Below are 17,379 nucleotides of genomic sequence, written 5' to 3'. Positions count from 1 at the left end.
TTCTCAAGTTGTGTGTCCAGAAATCCCTAAACAGTGACTTAGTTATTCTTGAAAATTGAGTGTTCAACTCTTAATCCCTTAGTTTCTTTCCTTTGAGATACACTCAGTGCTGTGCTTTACATCCAGCAGCATTTTCCAAGCTTGTTATAACACTGCTGAAAACAATACTAAATACATTCACAGAAGCCTATAAATGAGACTTATAGTTCTCATAAGCTTCTGTGTTTGTATGAAATCCCCCCCTTTTTTCTTCTTTTTTCCTAGAGTCAATGAAAACTATTTTTTCCACAAAAAACAATAGTTTAAAGCCAAATGTGTATTTTAATGCTTGTATTACACACATGAGCAGAGTGTTTTGCAAAAGGAAACAGGAGGGAAACACTCATCTGTGTAACAATGTATAGGCGATATGAACGAGCATCTATGTAGCTGTTTTGCAGGGAGGGAGCACAATAGTCATAGTAACTAATGACTAAGAAGTAAGCTGTTTAACCAGCAGTAGTATTTGTTCTGTTTAATCCAGTCTGTTTGAAATGCACCACCAACAAAAGACTGATGGTCTGGCTGGTTGCCAGCAATGGTCTCCAGAGCCAGGTAAAGGAAAAGAGAAGGAGGACACATGGCAGGTAGAGAACAAAGGTAGACCAACTTTTGCTATTGATAACAAAAAATAGGAAGGAAGGCCATTTCCCCCTTCCCCTCTCCCCCATAAAAGAATTAAGCAGGACACACAAAGCTCAGCAAAGCCACACCAGTCTTTCCCACAGGGGACAAAGGCTCTCCTCTGAGCCACTGCAAGGGAAGGGGAAAGTGAGTGTGGGCTAGTATCCTTCAGAGTGAGCCAATACGGAACCAGGCTAGTTTCAGCCTGAGGTGGGAAGGCCAGCTTTTAGGATGAACGAGGTCAGGAGTAAGGTTTAATGGTGCCAAAACCTGAGGCTGTTGTGAGACGTCCCTCCAGGGAAAGTATGTGCCATAAGATGTTACAGGCCAATTAGACTGTTGTGTTCTTCATAAGCCCTCACCTTTGTCCTGGAGAGGAAAATCTAGCTGGTATCAACCAAAATCCAAGAAGTAAATTCAACTGCAGGAATTTAAACCAAAATACCATAAAACTTGGGGGAAAAGTACTTCAAATGCAAAAGAATGGCTTCAGACCATCTTCTACTGTTACACTGGACATCAGATTGACTTAAAGCATTTAGATTTAAAAGTACCTGTGCCAGTAATACAGCTGCACGTTTTCCTAGCAGTCACCTTACTGTAATCTTACATTTTTCTGAAGTAGGAATGACCAAAGTTAGTCTGATATATATTGTATAAGGAAATCCCTTATATTTGTGGGAAAAGTAGGACTGACCTCAAAAATGCAACACACCTTCTGAAGCAGACAGAATAGTCATTATTACGTGACACAATGCCCTTGGAGACCTATGGGAATAATTACATTTAATCTACTGCCCCATGAGCCAGACCCTTGGACACTAAAGCTGTGCTCATCTGGGAATTCACACTCCTGTTCCTACCAGCTGGGTCCTCCACTACTTGCTCACATATGACATTTCCCAAACCCACCAGCTCTGCCACCTGAACAGAGCTTTGCCTGCACTCAGAGGCAAGGCCTATTCTCCTAATTAAAGGCAAAATGCTGAATAAGATTTTCAGCTTTCTCCCTCTGCAAACACACTGTTTCCAGCCAGTCCCTTATGGCAGGGGAGGAAGCTGGGAGTTCACAGCACACTTGAGCTGTTTGTTTTCATTTGCTCCCCAGCTGGCTGGCAGGACAGTAAAGAGCACAGCACAGAGCCAGTCTCCAGGACTGTCATCTTACTTCCTTACAGAGCACATGCTGATTCCAGCAGATCTAAACTTTGCCTCCTGGTCTCAAATGCCCATTCCTGACGGGAGTTTCACTTTCTTCAGGAAAAAAGTCTCTACATGTGTTGCCTTCAAGTTGTATCACGCTGATCTACTACAAAACCTTTAACACGACATTCTGGGGTGACTGAATCTTGACCCTGAGAATAGAGAGTCCAAATGGTTTCTTCTGTAAGTTCACTGATTTTAAAACCAGTTAATGGCTGCAGAGGTGTATCTACCAATGCTTGGGATTTTCTAAATCTTATTTTCAAAATGATAAAAATTTCAGAGCTCTGTGTTCTTCTACACTGAAGTGAACACAAGCTTCCCAGTAAGAATATTCTACCAAGAACAGAAAATCGGCTCTGATTTCTAATTCCTCAATCCCCAAAATGTTTTGCTTCATTATCACTTCCTGCTTCAGCATACTCATAGATAATGGAACTGCAGTAAGCACTGCTGTTTTCACAAGCCTAGCCAAATCCCTGGTGAAGTAGGAATGAACTGACTTTTTACTACGTATATTTTCAGGGTATATCATCTTCTCTTGAATGCGGGACATTTGTATCATTTACCTGTATTTTAAGTGTCTTTATACCTCCCCAGAGACGAATAAAAATGAATTTCATCCCTGGATTTGAATATTTATGAAGAACATCAAAGAAATGAGCATTGAGGGGTTTGTAAAAGTCTAGAACTTCTACAGTTAACAGAAGCTCTAGATTGCAGAAAGTTTGTGCCTATCGGAATAAACTGCATTTCACAATGGCACCATCTACTGGGAGAAGAGCACTGTAGCAAAGCACACGCGGTTCCTTCAGCTCTCTTTCATATGATTACTGATATCCAACACCTCCTCTAAATGGCAATTAAATAAGATCTGGAAAAGTAACTGAAGGAACCAAGAAGCTGATAATGAAAGATTATCACTGAGGCTTTCACTCTGGCATTTTTCTTTTGAATACAACAGGAGCTGGTTATTGCTATTTAGCTTTATGCTTCCTTACTGAAATGGTGCAACATAGAAAAGAACACCAGGAATCTGAAGTCTTGGCTTGTATTTCATTATTTGTTGGCTTACACTAGGATCATGGTTTCTGATTCCACCTCTCCAGCTTTCTCTGTTCCAGCAGTGGGCATAAGTGACTGATTCTACATACTGAGGACATTTTTAACTTCTTTCTTCTCCTGGGTTAACAAGTTCCTCAAGTTAGAAAAAAACATCACAGACTGCCACTATCACACAGTGTGCTTATCTAGCAATACACCAGAATTTGCACGCATTTTGCTTAGCATCCAGCATTCCTGTATGCAGCAAAAAACCAGCCTCAAGCTCTGCAGCAATATCCATTGCAGAGTATGGAGTGTGCCAAAGAAAAGGTCAGAACCTTCTGGCAGGAGAGGGAATTAATTCCTGAAATGTTTTTCCTTCTCTGTACATTCCCATTGTTTCTGTATTGCTTGATGATTCTCCAAGCACTATCCCACACCAGTTTCAGAAGTGAAATTCAGTTGTTAGTACCTCAAAAAGCTGATCCAAGTTGACAGAAAATCTTTCAGTAGACTATACACAAACCAAGAGGAGGAATTCATCTGCTTCCTGATCTGCAGCTGGTGTCCACACAGAGACATCACTGCTGTAACTTCTGGGTAGGATGCACAAAGGGGCAGGTACTGCTCAGAGTACACAAAGAGTAGTTTGAAAAGGGCTGAAAACCAGACATAATCCTGACAGGTGTATTTTTAAAACACTTTTTTCATTCAGGATCTTAAATACTCAAAATTAAACCCAAACCCATCAATTTTTATCAGAGGTTAGGAAGCAGAAAAAGTGAAACTTGCATCCATTTTTAAAGAAGGCTGCTGAAGAGAGTACTCTGTGTCTTTCAACCTATAGTATTCTTACAGTCGTTCTTGAACACGTTTATCTGGAACACTTTTCAGACAGCGATGTCAGAATTCATCCCAAGAGAAATGCATTAAGTAGCCCCAGGCTTCAGGGTCTCACCAAAATTTTTTCTTTCTTTTTTGTTTTCATTTTTTTTTTGGAGAGAGGGCAAAAGGAGCCAGAGGGAATCCAGATCATTTCAAACATTCCATCTTTGGGGTTTAGGAGCTGCTAGGTTACTCAAACTGCGTACCCAAAATCTCCTTTCACCTGCTGACATGTTCTTTGCAATTTTCAGTTCATTGAAAACCATCAATCACATTCAAATTCTCATTCAGAATCTGAGGATCATTGCCAGAAATTTAAAGATATCTTAAATGTGCCTGTAGAAGAAGATCCTTTCCTCTTTTACTGTTACTTATTCTCTACAAAAAACAACCTTCTTACAATCAAGTACCAAGTAGTTGAAATAAAGAGCAGACTTGCCACCGCAGCCATTTTGAGTAGGAGTGTGAAAATGTGGTATTCAGTGATGATCTAGCTGTATCAGCAAAACCTTTTTGCAGACAAAACACAAGTGCTTAATTTATTTCATCACCAGACTTAACTGTTAGTATATCGTGATTTCTAGCACGCCTTCTGCAGACATTTACTGTAGCAGACGGTCTTCCAGAATGGAGGACCTCTGGGATGAGAAACTGGGACCAGGAATAACTTCAGTAATTCTGCTGAAACACGCAAATTTCCCTGGAAGCCTCCGACAGGACAGATACATTGTGAAGCCTTCACAGCCTTTCTGCAGAATGCTATCCCACACTGTTTTCATTCTCAAGTCAAAGAATTGACCTTGTGAATGAAAGCTCAGTTTGGCTTTTATTGTCTTCCACCTGCTTGCTTGAGGCAGAATATCATCACAGCACCAAGCAATACACATCTCCCTCTCAGACTTTCTAACGTACTTGTTTTGGCTGGAGCCCTTCTGTACATTGCTCTTTGTTAAATGTATTCAGTTCTTCTTCCATGTACAGCCACATCAATTCTAGGCAGATAATTTGTAAATCTAATAAAAAGAAACTCCAGGCTTGCACGGTATCTTACTGGTGCTATAAATCTGCTGAACAAACCAACATCATGTATGTCCAAAGTCAATAGCCAACTCTGCCAGAAAAAACAATCATGATGGAAGTAAACGTCATTTACTGCTGTCCAGGACACTCTTGAAGAGACTAATGAACTACTTAGCATTCAAAGTTAAAGTCGGTATTCAAAGAAAAGTGATGCCAAGGGCTAATTTTGCTTTTTTTCCCTGTTTCACATTGACAATATGGCCAACTGGATGCCATATGGACAATATGGATGCTGTTCTCCCTGCTGAAGGGCACAATAAGACAGCAACATTTTTTTCTCAGAGTAATACAACAGGATTTAATGAAGCTCATTCTCATAATTTTGGGAATTCCTTCCAGCACACACAGAAAAACACTGCCTTAAAGCCTATGATAAAGCTGCCATAAGGATGCTATCCATCTTCAGATCTGTTGAATGCACATCTCAATAATATCCACATTAACCAGAAGAAATTAAAAGCATTATTCCAAGAGTAGTGCTTGAGAATAATAACAGGCCATTGGCACAGCTCCCATGAGTTCATACAGCCTTTCCTTGCCCTGCAGGACCAAGTAGTCAATGAATTTTTCCAGAAGCTTCTTTATATCAACCTAACTTAACCATTTACATTACAAACTTCATCTGAGTGATGATCTAACCAGGATGTGTTATTACTCCCCTCCTGGTGATGTAGCAACTGCAGGTTGGCTTTTATACAAACTTCATCGCTAACCCTCAGCTACCAAATCCTATCATAACAGTTACAAAAATCTTTTTACATGGGAAGTGTCTCTCTCAGTGCTCTGCAAAGCACTTATAGAAGTGGAAAAGTAATCAGATATTTGAGCAATGAAACAAGTAGGTCCAAGTATCGGACAGTTAAATGAAACCCAGCTCTTCCCCATGACCTACATGTAGAGTTCAGATGGATGGAATGTGTCAAAGAAAACATATTCCCTTCTATTTCCGACCAAAGTCAAATTTCAGTGAAAACAAAACAAGCAAAGCAAAAACCAAAACAAACACTGAGGACAAAGCCACCCTGAACTACAAGACCTCCACCCAGGGGAAGAGAGCAGGGTTGCTTAGCAGAGTCCAAAACAAGAAAGCCAAGGGCCAAGAAAGGCACAAACAGTTCTGGAAAAGCTCTCCCCACTTCCCAAATAGGAACCAGTGCTTCGAACAGCACTTTTGTTCCCTAGATACCCCCGTGGGCACACACCCTGAGGGAACCAAGCAAGCTCTCTGCACACACACCATTTACAGCTGCTGCGCTCTGCTTCCCACCACTGCCCTCAGCAGCCTCCCATGGCCTGACAGGACGGGGGGGACTCATCCTGCCACCATCACCGGCTCTGCCGCCGTCGGGAGGGCTCTGTGGGTGCAACAGGAAGAGCCGCAAACGCTCCCGGTTCTGCTCCTCACACGCGTGTCTACACGTGCTTCCTGCCAGCTGCAGAACAACCCCATTCCGCTCTTGCGGTCGGTTGCTGGGGTTTCGACATAGGACACGTTTGCGAGGGGAGGGTGGAGGTTGTCTTACATTAAAAACAAAACCTGGGGAGAATAAAGGAAAGGAGGAAAGTGGTGCATAAAATCTGCGAGGGAACCGCGGCGCTGCGCCAGGCCGGGTGTTGAGAGGGAGTTTGTATGACACAGACTGTAGAGCCTGGTCTTGTCACTTTCATAAACTCTAAAGAAATGAGGGTCACAACACCACTTCCAAGGCGTTCCCTGTATAAGTAGTTACTTCTTCATATAAAGCAGGGCCTAGAGCTCTTCAGAAGGCATTGCCCGTGTACAACTAAGGATTACATTTACTTTGCCCAACGGATGACAAGTAAAGAACATCTACTTGTTGTAATTATGTAGCTTTGTATTACTGATTAGCTCATCAAATTAGCCATCAAATTTGCTTCTGCAGTGGTGCTGAACTGAAGTTCGTGATGAGATTTGTACCTTTAGTACAAGATCTCACTTCCTCAATAATAAATATTTGAAGTTTGACCAAAATACTCCTTTAACGAGGTGGCGAGCTCTAAATATTTATTAGCACCTGAAAACTTCTCTAGATTTCGTACTTTTTTTGACTTTTTATTAATTATACCGCTGCTAAAATAAACCCAGTACCAGAAACTCCCTCGGTCTGAGCCGTATGATGACTTGCATCATCTCTAGCAAACATGTGGCTGTTTGATACGAATCACTGATCTCGGTCTCTTCCCTCTAGCAGTGCTAGAAAAATTACAGCTTTGTATTGCTCACAGCAGCACGGCCCTACCACACATCTCTCCTATGGAAAACTGCTCATGATGCCAGCTCCATCTTGAAACAACTCTGTAACATTTAGTTCTATCCCAAACTGCTGTTCCTCCCTCCACAGCTGCTTCTACCCACTACTCTGTCTCCCATAAGCTAAATGCAAGTGAAATATGACAAGTCTTTACACAATCAGCAAAAATCAGCTCCATTTCTGTATTTAGGACTTCCTCAACTCCTAGAGCCACTGGGCAAAGATCTTGCTCCTGTAGCTGCACCCGCTGGCGTGCTCAGGACCAAGAAAATGGTTTTTCTCACAATTCTGCTGTTTTCCTTCCGTAAGTCAAGGATATCCTTCTTACATACTACAAACCTTTCTAAACGAGAACTACTGCTTCTTGACTGAAAGCTTTCTTTCCTTCTCTTAGTTCAAACATCTCAGCGGATTCAGAAGACTATGGTAAATGGCAAAGGTAGGTTTTCTCTTTCTTGTGTTTGGGATATGGGCTGAAATTAACTGTTAAAAAAATAGTGGGGGGGGGAATTTTAAAATGTCCAAAACTTTCATGTTAAATTAAAACATGTTTTTCCCCCCTCTAGAAGTGTCATAATTTATCTTATTCATTACCAGTTTATTACTATTTTGTGTGAAAATACAAGTTTTTATTACAAACTTGTTTGTACAATACCATAAAAGCAAACTAATTTGATAGACCATCAAGGCCCCTGCTGCTACTATCCAAAACTTCAATCTACTTACACGATGTTAATTCTGCCTGATACAGCCACAAATAAAATACTACTTTCACTTGCAGATTCACATGCTACCTCTCAAGTACCCTATAGGGTTACTTTCTCCTATGATTAACATCCCATAAAATTTATATTATCTTTTATACTTGCACTATTTTAATTCCTTCTGTAGTTCAAAAATATTTTGGTTGGTTCATCTGGATACATCTATGGCTTTGTACATATATGCTCTCTTTTGCATGAAGACATGCATTTGTCATCAGGTGTTTGAAACTCCATACTGATTTTGAAAAATACAAAGCTGTGTTGCCTGCTACCAGAGGATGAGGAAGACCCTATAACCCCCTGTTTCAACAGAAATGAGTATAGAGTGGTCCTCATCACATTTTGGGGAAAATCTGAGTTTCCTGGATGAAAGGTGCAGTGAACTCACTCAGGAGTTTCTTCTTTCCAGAGATGCTGTCCAATCCCAGGCTCAAACCTGTGCAGGGGACTTTGAATGTAGTGATGAACCAGAACGTGACCCTCTCCTGCAACTCAGATTCTGGATCTCCACCTGTCAGATACACATTGTTTAAACGTAATCAGAAGGTATCCACCTTAAATAGGCCAGACCTGACCCCCAGTTTGTTTAACTTGACTATCAACTCTGCCAGTGATCTGGGCGAATACAAATGCAAAGCTGAGAATAACAACACCAGTGGCGGAAAATACAGCAACAGTCTCAGCTTCACCCTTCTAGGTATGTCTTGCTGTATTCCTTCTCAGCACATTTCATTTTAGGGGCACATAGCCACGTATCTGCAGCAGCATGAGCCAGGGTTTTGCTTGCAGCAGGTACTGTTTTGGACTGCAGCATGTGCCTGCCTTGACTGCGGAGCTGAACCTTACTGCAGACAGTCTTAGGAGTTGGCAGGGCAATTCCCATATTCCCATCGGGCTCACCAAGCCCCCCATCCTTCATACCCATCTCATTTGCCAGTGTTGCTGCTTAACTCCAAGCCTTGCTTTAGAGCTTGTCCTGTACTCAATGATGCAGTCTTTTCAGTTTTCTTTTTACAGAGCCCATTTCCAAACCAGTGCTGAGCTCACCCACCTCTCAAGCAAAGAAAGGCCAGAACGTGACCCTGTCTTGCCTCTCGGAGAACGGCTCTCTTCCTATCACATACATATTCTTCAAAGGAACACAGAGCATCTCTTCCCAGGTGATGATGCAGAAGGAAGCAGCTGAGATTGTTCTATTCATCAATTCCTCTAGTGACTTTGGAACCTATAAATGTAGAGCTGAAAATGGTCTTCGCAGAAATGCAAAATACAGCAATGGTTTCAACTTCACATTAGCAGGTAGGCACGTGTGAAACAGTTGCTACTGTCGGTAACCAGGGGCCACACGAAACTCGATCTTGTAACAATGCAAGTTTTTTAGCCATAAATTTTGTTTCATGTTCAAAATACAATTTTTTAGAATGAAAAATAAGATTTTCAAAATTAATGCAAAAAGACAGAATTCCGTGCAGCTGAGATAGCAGTAGAATTTGAAGTGACCATGAAGGATGACTGTAAAAGATTCACCTTTCCAAGAAACCCCTGGCCCGCCCTGGGGACAGTCCAGTTTCATTTTCTCTCTGGTCCTATGAAAGAGTCTACTGGCACCGGCGAGGTCCTTTCCTTCTGCTGTGGCAGCATGCACTTGGGACTCTACTGGGGATTAACCAGATAAGCCAAAAGCTGAAAGAAATGCAAAGTGTTGCTTTTAATTTACAGAAAGTACTTAGAATATGAAAGCATAAACACCTTTTTATTTCTTTTCTTTTTGGCAGAAGAGAGAAGATTTTCTCAGCCCCTGATAATTTCTCTTGGGCTGATCCTGCTACTATTCCTAATAGGACTTGCTCTGGCAATTCCATTTTTCATAATTCCTGCATATAAAGCAAGTGAGTTATTTGAATGTCTGTGTCATTTTCCAGAGGTGCTCATTCGTGCTGTGAATACATTTTAGTGTGTAAACATCATGTTACAAGTAGAGTTAAGCTTTTGGTATTTTAGGATGTTGTCTTAACCAGCACAGGCAATGTAACAAGACATTGATAAGGCAAAACCTCTGAGCTATGTTTTAGATGGCAAGTCTGCGATGGGGGAAGCAAAACAACATCTAATTTAACACACATAAACAGTGGAAGGAATTGACCTCATCGTTCTTAGTAAAGAAAGGAAATACTATTAAAACACCCTTGGTTAGGGAGTAATTTTTATCATGAAAATAGCATTATCTAGGAACCAAAAAACATCATGGGGCTGTTTACTTCCCTCTGAGAAAACCTGATATACATATAAAGGCATGTGCTTGTTTTTCTTCTCCAATCTGCAGAAAAATTTAAGTGTATGAGATCCTCAAGTGGCTTTACTTCAGCACCAAATGTAGAAGAGCCTGAAGACGAGGTGATATACTCAGAGATTGGTACGTTCATGTCACTCCCAAGCAGTCGTGAAACTTAACTGTTGGAGTCTGGTTGAAGAATGCTATTACACTGTCTGTAGCTAGTATGGGCAAATTTCTTCAGATACTGCAGATACACTGGAAGGAGACACCTGCTACCACCCAGGGAGTAATAGAATTCTCCTGCTGTCCCTGCCTGGCAGAGGTGTTATTTGAAGTCACACAGGGTCTGTATTTGGCACTACCTGTCTGTCAGCCATGCAGCCAAAACCACAACTGCTCAAATGAACGCAAGTTTTATATATAAATCAATTGTAAAGAGAAGTAAAAAAAACAGAATTGCATTTAGCAACTCATGGTGAGGGTTAAATGGTCATTACAGAGGAAAAGAAAATTAAAAGAAAGTAAGCAGATCGGAGGTGCAATGCCCATTTACTAAGAGACAAAAGTGGCCTGGATGCAAGTTGTAGCAAAATAAACCTTAATGTATCTCCTGCACCCTCTTCAGAATTGCTCAGTACACAATAATTCTTCAGTCCACGTTTCTTAACTTTGACAAGAGTCAGAGTCAGTTCAAACTGAAATGATGAAGTAATGCTAGACAGCAAAGCAACTGACCAATGCTAAGAGATTGTACTACTTCAGTTGCAGAAAATACACAATAATGAAGACATTACATGAAAGCCACAATGCTATTAAGCTGCAGTTTTCTACATTTAAGTTACACGTGAATGTGTCAGTATTTTAAAGAAAGAAAGAAACACCCCCCTCAGCAAACCAACAACTTCCTGTTTCTAAATATCAAAAAGGGAGTCATTCTCACCAAAGAAATCTGCCTTCCTGTTCATGAGTAGATAGGTAGAATTCCAGCTGCTCATGCGAGATACCAATCAGCATTCTATCCACACAGCCTGCAAGGACAGTGACAGCAGCTCTGATAAGGCCCATGAAGGCTGCGGAAATCATGACAGGTTTATACTTAATACGGAATCTTACTGCTTTGTTTCAAGATTATTTAAAAAAAAAGAAAGCCTGGTCAGTCTCTTATAGCTGAGTTAACTGCTGTTCATCATCTTTAATCCAGTGCCTGTTAAACCAGAAGAAGAATACATCAACTTTTCTGTTATAAGAAGAGAAGATGAAAAAGGTGAAAATCTCAAGCTATACTATTGGTATTTTGCTGGGGGGAGGCAGGGTTTTCCCAGCAGCAGTTACATTCTGGAATTGCTTACTTCCTATGGAGAAATTAGGGTAACTGAGATTCTTCTGAGGGGAGAAAAAAGCAAACCCCAAACAAAAAGCCTATCACCATCCTAATCCTAAAAATTCAACAGCCCCGTTATGAAACCACACAAGGGATGTTAGTAGTGCCCAAGCTGCTGATGGAATGAATATTAATTCTTCTGCTCTGTATCTGTACCAAAAAAATCAATTAAGAATTCTGTTATTCTGGCTTTTAGCAGACAAGAGGGCGTGTGCTACAATGTATTCACAGGTCTTCATCGGAGACTGAGCACAAGGTAAGTTTTGTGATTAACTTAATCATGTATTTTAAAATAATCATTCAGTCCCTGGGTGTGATAAGTATCAAGAAGTCTGCACAGAAAGAGATGGTGTTGAGATACTAGTTTCCTGGCCTAATTATTTGGTACAGACAATATAGCTTGCTCTCTACTAGCAACCAACACCCCAAAGTCATCACGTCTAAGGACTTCAACTTAAAAGAACAAGCAGAAAACAAACAGATAAAAACTGGAATTAACAAAGAGCCAAATAACAATCCCATTAGACAAACAGCAGCTTATTGCCCAAATAGCACCATAAACCCAAACCAACACAATGCAATCGCTGTCAGGTAAGATCCTGATGAACACAAGATACAGTCCGGCATTGTGTGCATCTGATGAATAACCAAAAAGTTGTAAATGATATAAAGCGTTCCCCCAGACCCAAGTTCTGTACATGTAACAATTCTCCTGCAGAAGAAACTGGATCCTATGAAAATGTAAGATAATCAAAAGGCTCTAGTTAAGTATTTAATACATATATCTATACATATCCCAAGTGTATTGTCCTCTTAGGCACACACTAGAACATCCATATTTGCTCTCTGTACCTGCTGTTACCTAGCAGCAAGGATGGCAGTTTCTCAGTTCAACATTACTTCAGCTCTTAGAGTAGGCAAAGGATGCCAAGCTTAATTTTTGGGACAGCTAATTCCAAACCAAATTCCGCATCCTGCAACAGGCTGACAGAAGTGTCTGGGTTGTTTTAATGTTGCCTATATCCAGTTTACATAGAACTCCATGAGTTCAGTAAGCCACAGATCCATACTATGCTAACCTTGTAGTTAACCATTTGTAGTTAAATAAGCACCATGTCAATAGAAGAAAGTTTTAAGGCAAGTTCTTGTGTTTCATGACATTGATGTCCACCAGTGGCCACATGCCCCATTACATACATCTTAAAGCACTTCAGTAAAGTGACTTAAGCTGTACATGCATTACTGAAGATCAGAATCACTCCATACCTATGCAAACCCTTGTATCTATCTCACTCCAGCGTAGATACGAGAAATTAATCTTTTTCCACCATTTCTTATGTACAGACATTTTTTGCCCTCAAAAAAGTGCTTGTCAAAAATTGTTTACAATTTATTTCTATTTCATTTCCTCTGTTACTCTTGATAATGTATTTCTGATTTTGATGTTTATCAAGGGCAAGATGAAGTAGCTTAAATGCTGAGGAACTGATGCCAAGTGATTAAAATACGTCCCTAAAACCAGACAGTATGAAGATACTTACTGATGTTATTAAGACATTTAGGATTTGGAAGTCTGTTTTATAAAATACCATTTTCCAGCAGAGACCATAATTCTGATGGCAACACACAGATGAAAGATTTTTAGGTTAAGATGGAGTATTCTCAATAAGATAGTAAAACTGAACACATAAAAGAGAGTACAGTTAGCCCTCCTAATGAGGGACAAGTTTGTCTCTTCTCAAGGTAACCTGGAAGACCCAGATGGTCTAGAGTTGACAGAAGATATGCACTGCCAAGTTTTACAGGTCCATGACACTGTAGAAGCCAGTTCAGGCACAGATGTTTAAGAAACTCCCTTTATTCAACATATTTAAGTTTACATATTTTTGGCTGATGTTACATACTTAGTTAAAAAGTCCGTCAGCCTAGAAATATGCATCATTTCCTTCATGGTTGTATCTCTGCTTCTCAGCTGGACCACTCCATTCTCTAGAGTGGCATCAGTTATCAAGATCATGAAGAGAACACTCATCTCGTCATACCTGCAGAGAAAAGAGCACTCCCGTTACTGCTTCTGGTGTATGAAAGATTCAGCTAGGTTATGTACAAATGACCACCATCTGTAAATATTTGTTTCTGCAATAGTGCACTAAGTCCAGGATGAAGACACCAGTCTCCTGTTGCCCTTCCTTGCTTTCCTGACTACAGTTCTTTAAATTATTTACTTTAGTACATAAAAAGAATGTTATTTAGTGACCTATTACAAGAGTATTTTTGTAAAAGCAGAATGTATCTTTCTGACTTACTTTGAAGGCTACTGCACATGAGCAAAGAGTTGTATTTATTTTCGCTCAGGAAAAAACATTCATCAATATGCTCAAAGTTCACTCCTGATCAACAACTCTCATATGATGCCCTGAAATGGAATAGCAGACTTATCTCCACAAATAATTCCTAATGGCTCCAGACTTGGAAGAACTTTTCAGCTCAAGACTAGAAACAGGGCACTATTTGAAACAGTACTTCAGAGTGAAACACAGAACCAATCCAGATGCAAAAGTGGGGGGTGAGGGTGGGAAACAGTTCTGTGAGCTTATGACTCATCTCAAGAAGTTTATTTTCAACAGGAGAGTCTCTAAAGGGCATTTCACAGTTCCAGAGAAATGACAATAACATGTGAAATGCCTATACTTAGTTTTAAAAATGAGCTGACATTGTTCTCTGTAATAGAACTCCTTGATTCCAAATTCATAGTTTAGATACATGCCTTCAGCCATGTGGTTAACTGCACTCGATGACTTCTTACTGAAAACAGGCTTATTTTCTCTAGTCCACAGAATGTCATCTTTCACCTTCATAGTTTAATTTACAAAAGACTGTTTCTCCTTACTTTGTATAAAGCTGTTCCAGAGATACCTGCACGGTTTCAAGGTAACCCGGCCACACAGAAATTCTATTTGCTGTCAGTTCATTGAACAATCCTTGACAAACCTGTGTTTATTGAAAAACAAGAGTTAAAACATAAACTGTAAGGGCTTGAAACCCTAAACAAAGACACTATCAAAGCTCTACTATGTGAGGTATTGGCATTCCCAGCGGGTGTTAATTCTCTGTCTGAAATAATCTCAAAATTAGAAAGCAGCCTTGCAAATAAATGTCTGTTTCTATGTAAAAACATGCCAGTGGAAGTTCCCTCCCTTCTGTGGGGACCAGTTTAATGTCTGACTGTAATAAAGACTTAAATAATCCTTCTGAAGATGTGACCCACATGTTAAGATAATCCTGAAAGATCAGGAAGCTGAGAGGGATTGTGTTATTTATTTTCCTTAATTTTGCATGGAACAAGTATCAACTCTCTAACAGTAGTAAAAGCAGCGTGTTAATGTAAGGAAGGCATCTGCTACCCACTGTCTACACTACTCCTTTGGCTACAACTCAGAACCTGTGCTGTGAAACCTGTACAACCACGAATCAACATGAACCAAAGCAGCAGCATGATTTTCCCCAGTGTAAACAGTGTCTGGATTGTAACAGAAAGCCACATGGAGAGTCAGTGCTCAAAATTAAAATACTTTCTTACAACATACCTGTCTCAGCTCTGTTGTTGGACCTTTTCCTACATCCAAGGCCACTTTAAGAGGTGCTAAACAAGGGTGAAGCTTAAGTACCTAATAATTTTACAAAAAGCAACAGATTACTAAATGTGTTTAGTGTGACCTTCTAAACAGAACTAGGAAATAGTACTATTTTTTCACTGAAATTAAGGTTCTAAACATGCCTGAATTTTCTCACAGCACAAAATCCTCATTAGACACATGCTGTATTTTATTTAAAGCAGCACACAGGCCAGCTATGAGAGCATGGCAGAAATTACTCCATTTTGGCTGAGGCACAGAAAAGACATGAAGTTCTGTCAGCAGAACTCCATCATAGAATCATAGAATAGTTAGGGTTGGAAAGGACCTTAAGATCATCTAGTTCCAACCCCCCTGCCATGAGCAGGGACACCACACACTAAACTGTGTCACCTTTAATGGAGCCAGAGTGATCAGACAGCCCAGCAGACAGTTACCATCCAGCCTAACAGATCTGATTGTCTGAAAGCCAGAAAACCAGAGTAAAAGTAGGAAAAATGATGATCCTCATGGGAACACCCCACTACCACCTGCCACCCACTTCTGCTCTTCTCAGCAACCTTCAAATGCTGCTACAAGAGAGAAACTCCTTCTTCTGACCACAGCAGCAGCAGCATTCCAATTCCTCTGAACACCATCGCATGCGTGAGAAGGGCCTATCTACCCATCAGAGGAAAAGGAGGTGAAACAGGAAAGGTGACCTCAGAATGAGAGAGAAGTTGCTATTATGGGTGAGAAGGACGGCAGAGGCAGTCCCATGGGTCAGCCTATTGCTACCAGAAGTGTTCTGATTGTGCCCGTTTGGGAAGAGAAGATGTGATGTGGAAAAGGGAGATATTCTGCCTGTGGGGTTTGTACTTAAACTTCCCTTACACTTTCTACAGGAAGTTACCTTTCTCTGCACAATTTTCTTTTTTGTTAAAGGATTCTCAGCTAGCTGAAGGGAATCAAAGAGATAGGCTAACACTCCTCGGTCCAGATTTCCACTCACAGACAGGACATGGGGAATAACATTCTTCCTTCCGTCTCGGCCCTGAAGAGAAAAAAACCCACAAAGCGATACCTCAAAGACAGTCTCAAAACACCTTCTGCTTAGTTTAACCATGTAAAGAGGCACTGAGCTTGAGCACCTCTGCTACATGTAGAATACATCCAGACACAGATTTTAAAAGGTTACCAGCAACCAGGTAAGATTGTAACACTGGGGGAAGCAGGAGATGGAGCAGGATGGGATTATGTCCTTGTCCTGCCACTCTTGATTGTCAATTTAAATCTATGACAAATACACTTGAAACTCTGCATTTTCTTTTGGAAGTTTGAGGATTTCTTCCAAGTGACCACAGGGATGTGTCCCCACATTAAGAAATCCCTATGTAACCATTTCTGCATGGAAATAAGACTGCAAAACCAGGAGAGACAGGCAGTACTGTCACCGGAGGAAGGCTGCATTTTACTGGTAAAATACCAAGTTACTCTTGTTCCAGCTGCTCAGCCTGGCTTTTCAAACACTGCCATTCACTAGAAGTTTGTCCTCTCCAATTCAATGGAAAGGTTTCCCCCTGGTCCATTCCCCCTTCTGAGTGCAGTAACTTCTGGAAAGCCATTTGCAGTGTTTATAATCCACTAATTCACATATTTCTACATATATGGAAGCTACAGAAAGAAAACACATTTACAGGTTCTTTTTGATGCAAATTTAACGCTGACTTAGTCTTGACATCTACTCACAGATAAAGGACAATCAGTTGTCAACAGTGTCCTGTCAATACAGCTCATTTCTAATTGCAATGAATTAACTCCTTGCAAAATAACCCCCAAACCACTATTTTATCTGCTTTTGAAAGTGCAGGTCTGACTGCAGAGTATCTGTTACAACTGGACCGGCAAAGAAACCATTTCTCTCACACAATGTCATCTTTATCAGAAAAGATTTTTAATAGATTAAAGCTTACAAGTAATTTTGAACTATCTCCTGGATACATCTGTAACAGTTCAGTATCTCCAAGGTTCTTCAATGTTTCTATTGTTTCTGTCCCCCAAGGAAAACTGTAATGTAAATTAAACCCTTTTCTTCCTTCTTCATCCTGAAAGTCACTGCTGCTGAAGTTAGATGGGGCTACTGCAAACTGAAAAGACAGAAGAGGTGACCACTGCTGCACAGGCTGTATAAACCACA

At 40.6% G+C, this 17,379-nt stretch overlaps 1 protein-coding gene across 1 annotated transcript; it reads left to right on the top strand.

The window, feature by feature from the left end:
• Nucleotides 1-7,418: 7,418 nt before the first annotated feature.
• Nucleotides 7,419-13,647, top strand: LOC104406449 (allergin-1-like; the record flags this gene model as incomplete). Its single annotated transcript, XM_010015420.1, is given in 9 exon segments — nucleotides 7,419-7,452; nucleotides 7,543-7,587; nucleotides 8,322-8,609; nucleotides 8,930-9,211; nucleotides 9,688-9,801; nucleotides 10,236-10,325; nucleotides 11,389-11,451; nucleotides 11,768-11,824; nucleotides 13,498-13,647. Coding segments are annotated over 9 exon segments (1,123 nt in total), but the record flags the coding sequence as incomplete, so codon positions are not given.
• Nucleotides 13,648-17,379: the final 3,732 nt, after the last annotated feature.

Source organism: Nestor notabilis, unplaced genomic scaffold (assembly GCF_000696875.1).
Source record: "Nestor notabilis isolate BGI_N333 unplaced genomic scaffold, ASM69687v1 scaffold5595, whole genome shotgun sequence".
Taxonomy (NCBI): Eukaryota; Metazoa; Chordata; class Aves; order Psittaciformes; family Psittacidae; genus Nestor; species Nestor notabilis.
This window is presented reverse-complemented; position numbering and strand designations above follow the sequence as displayed.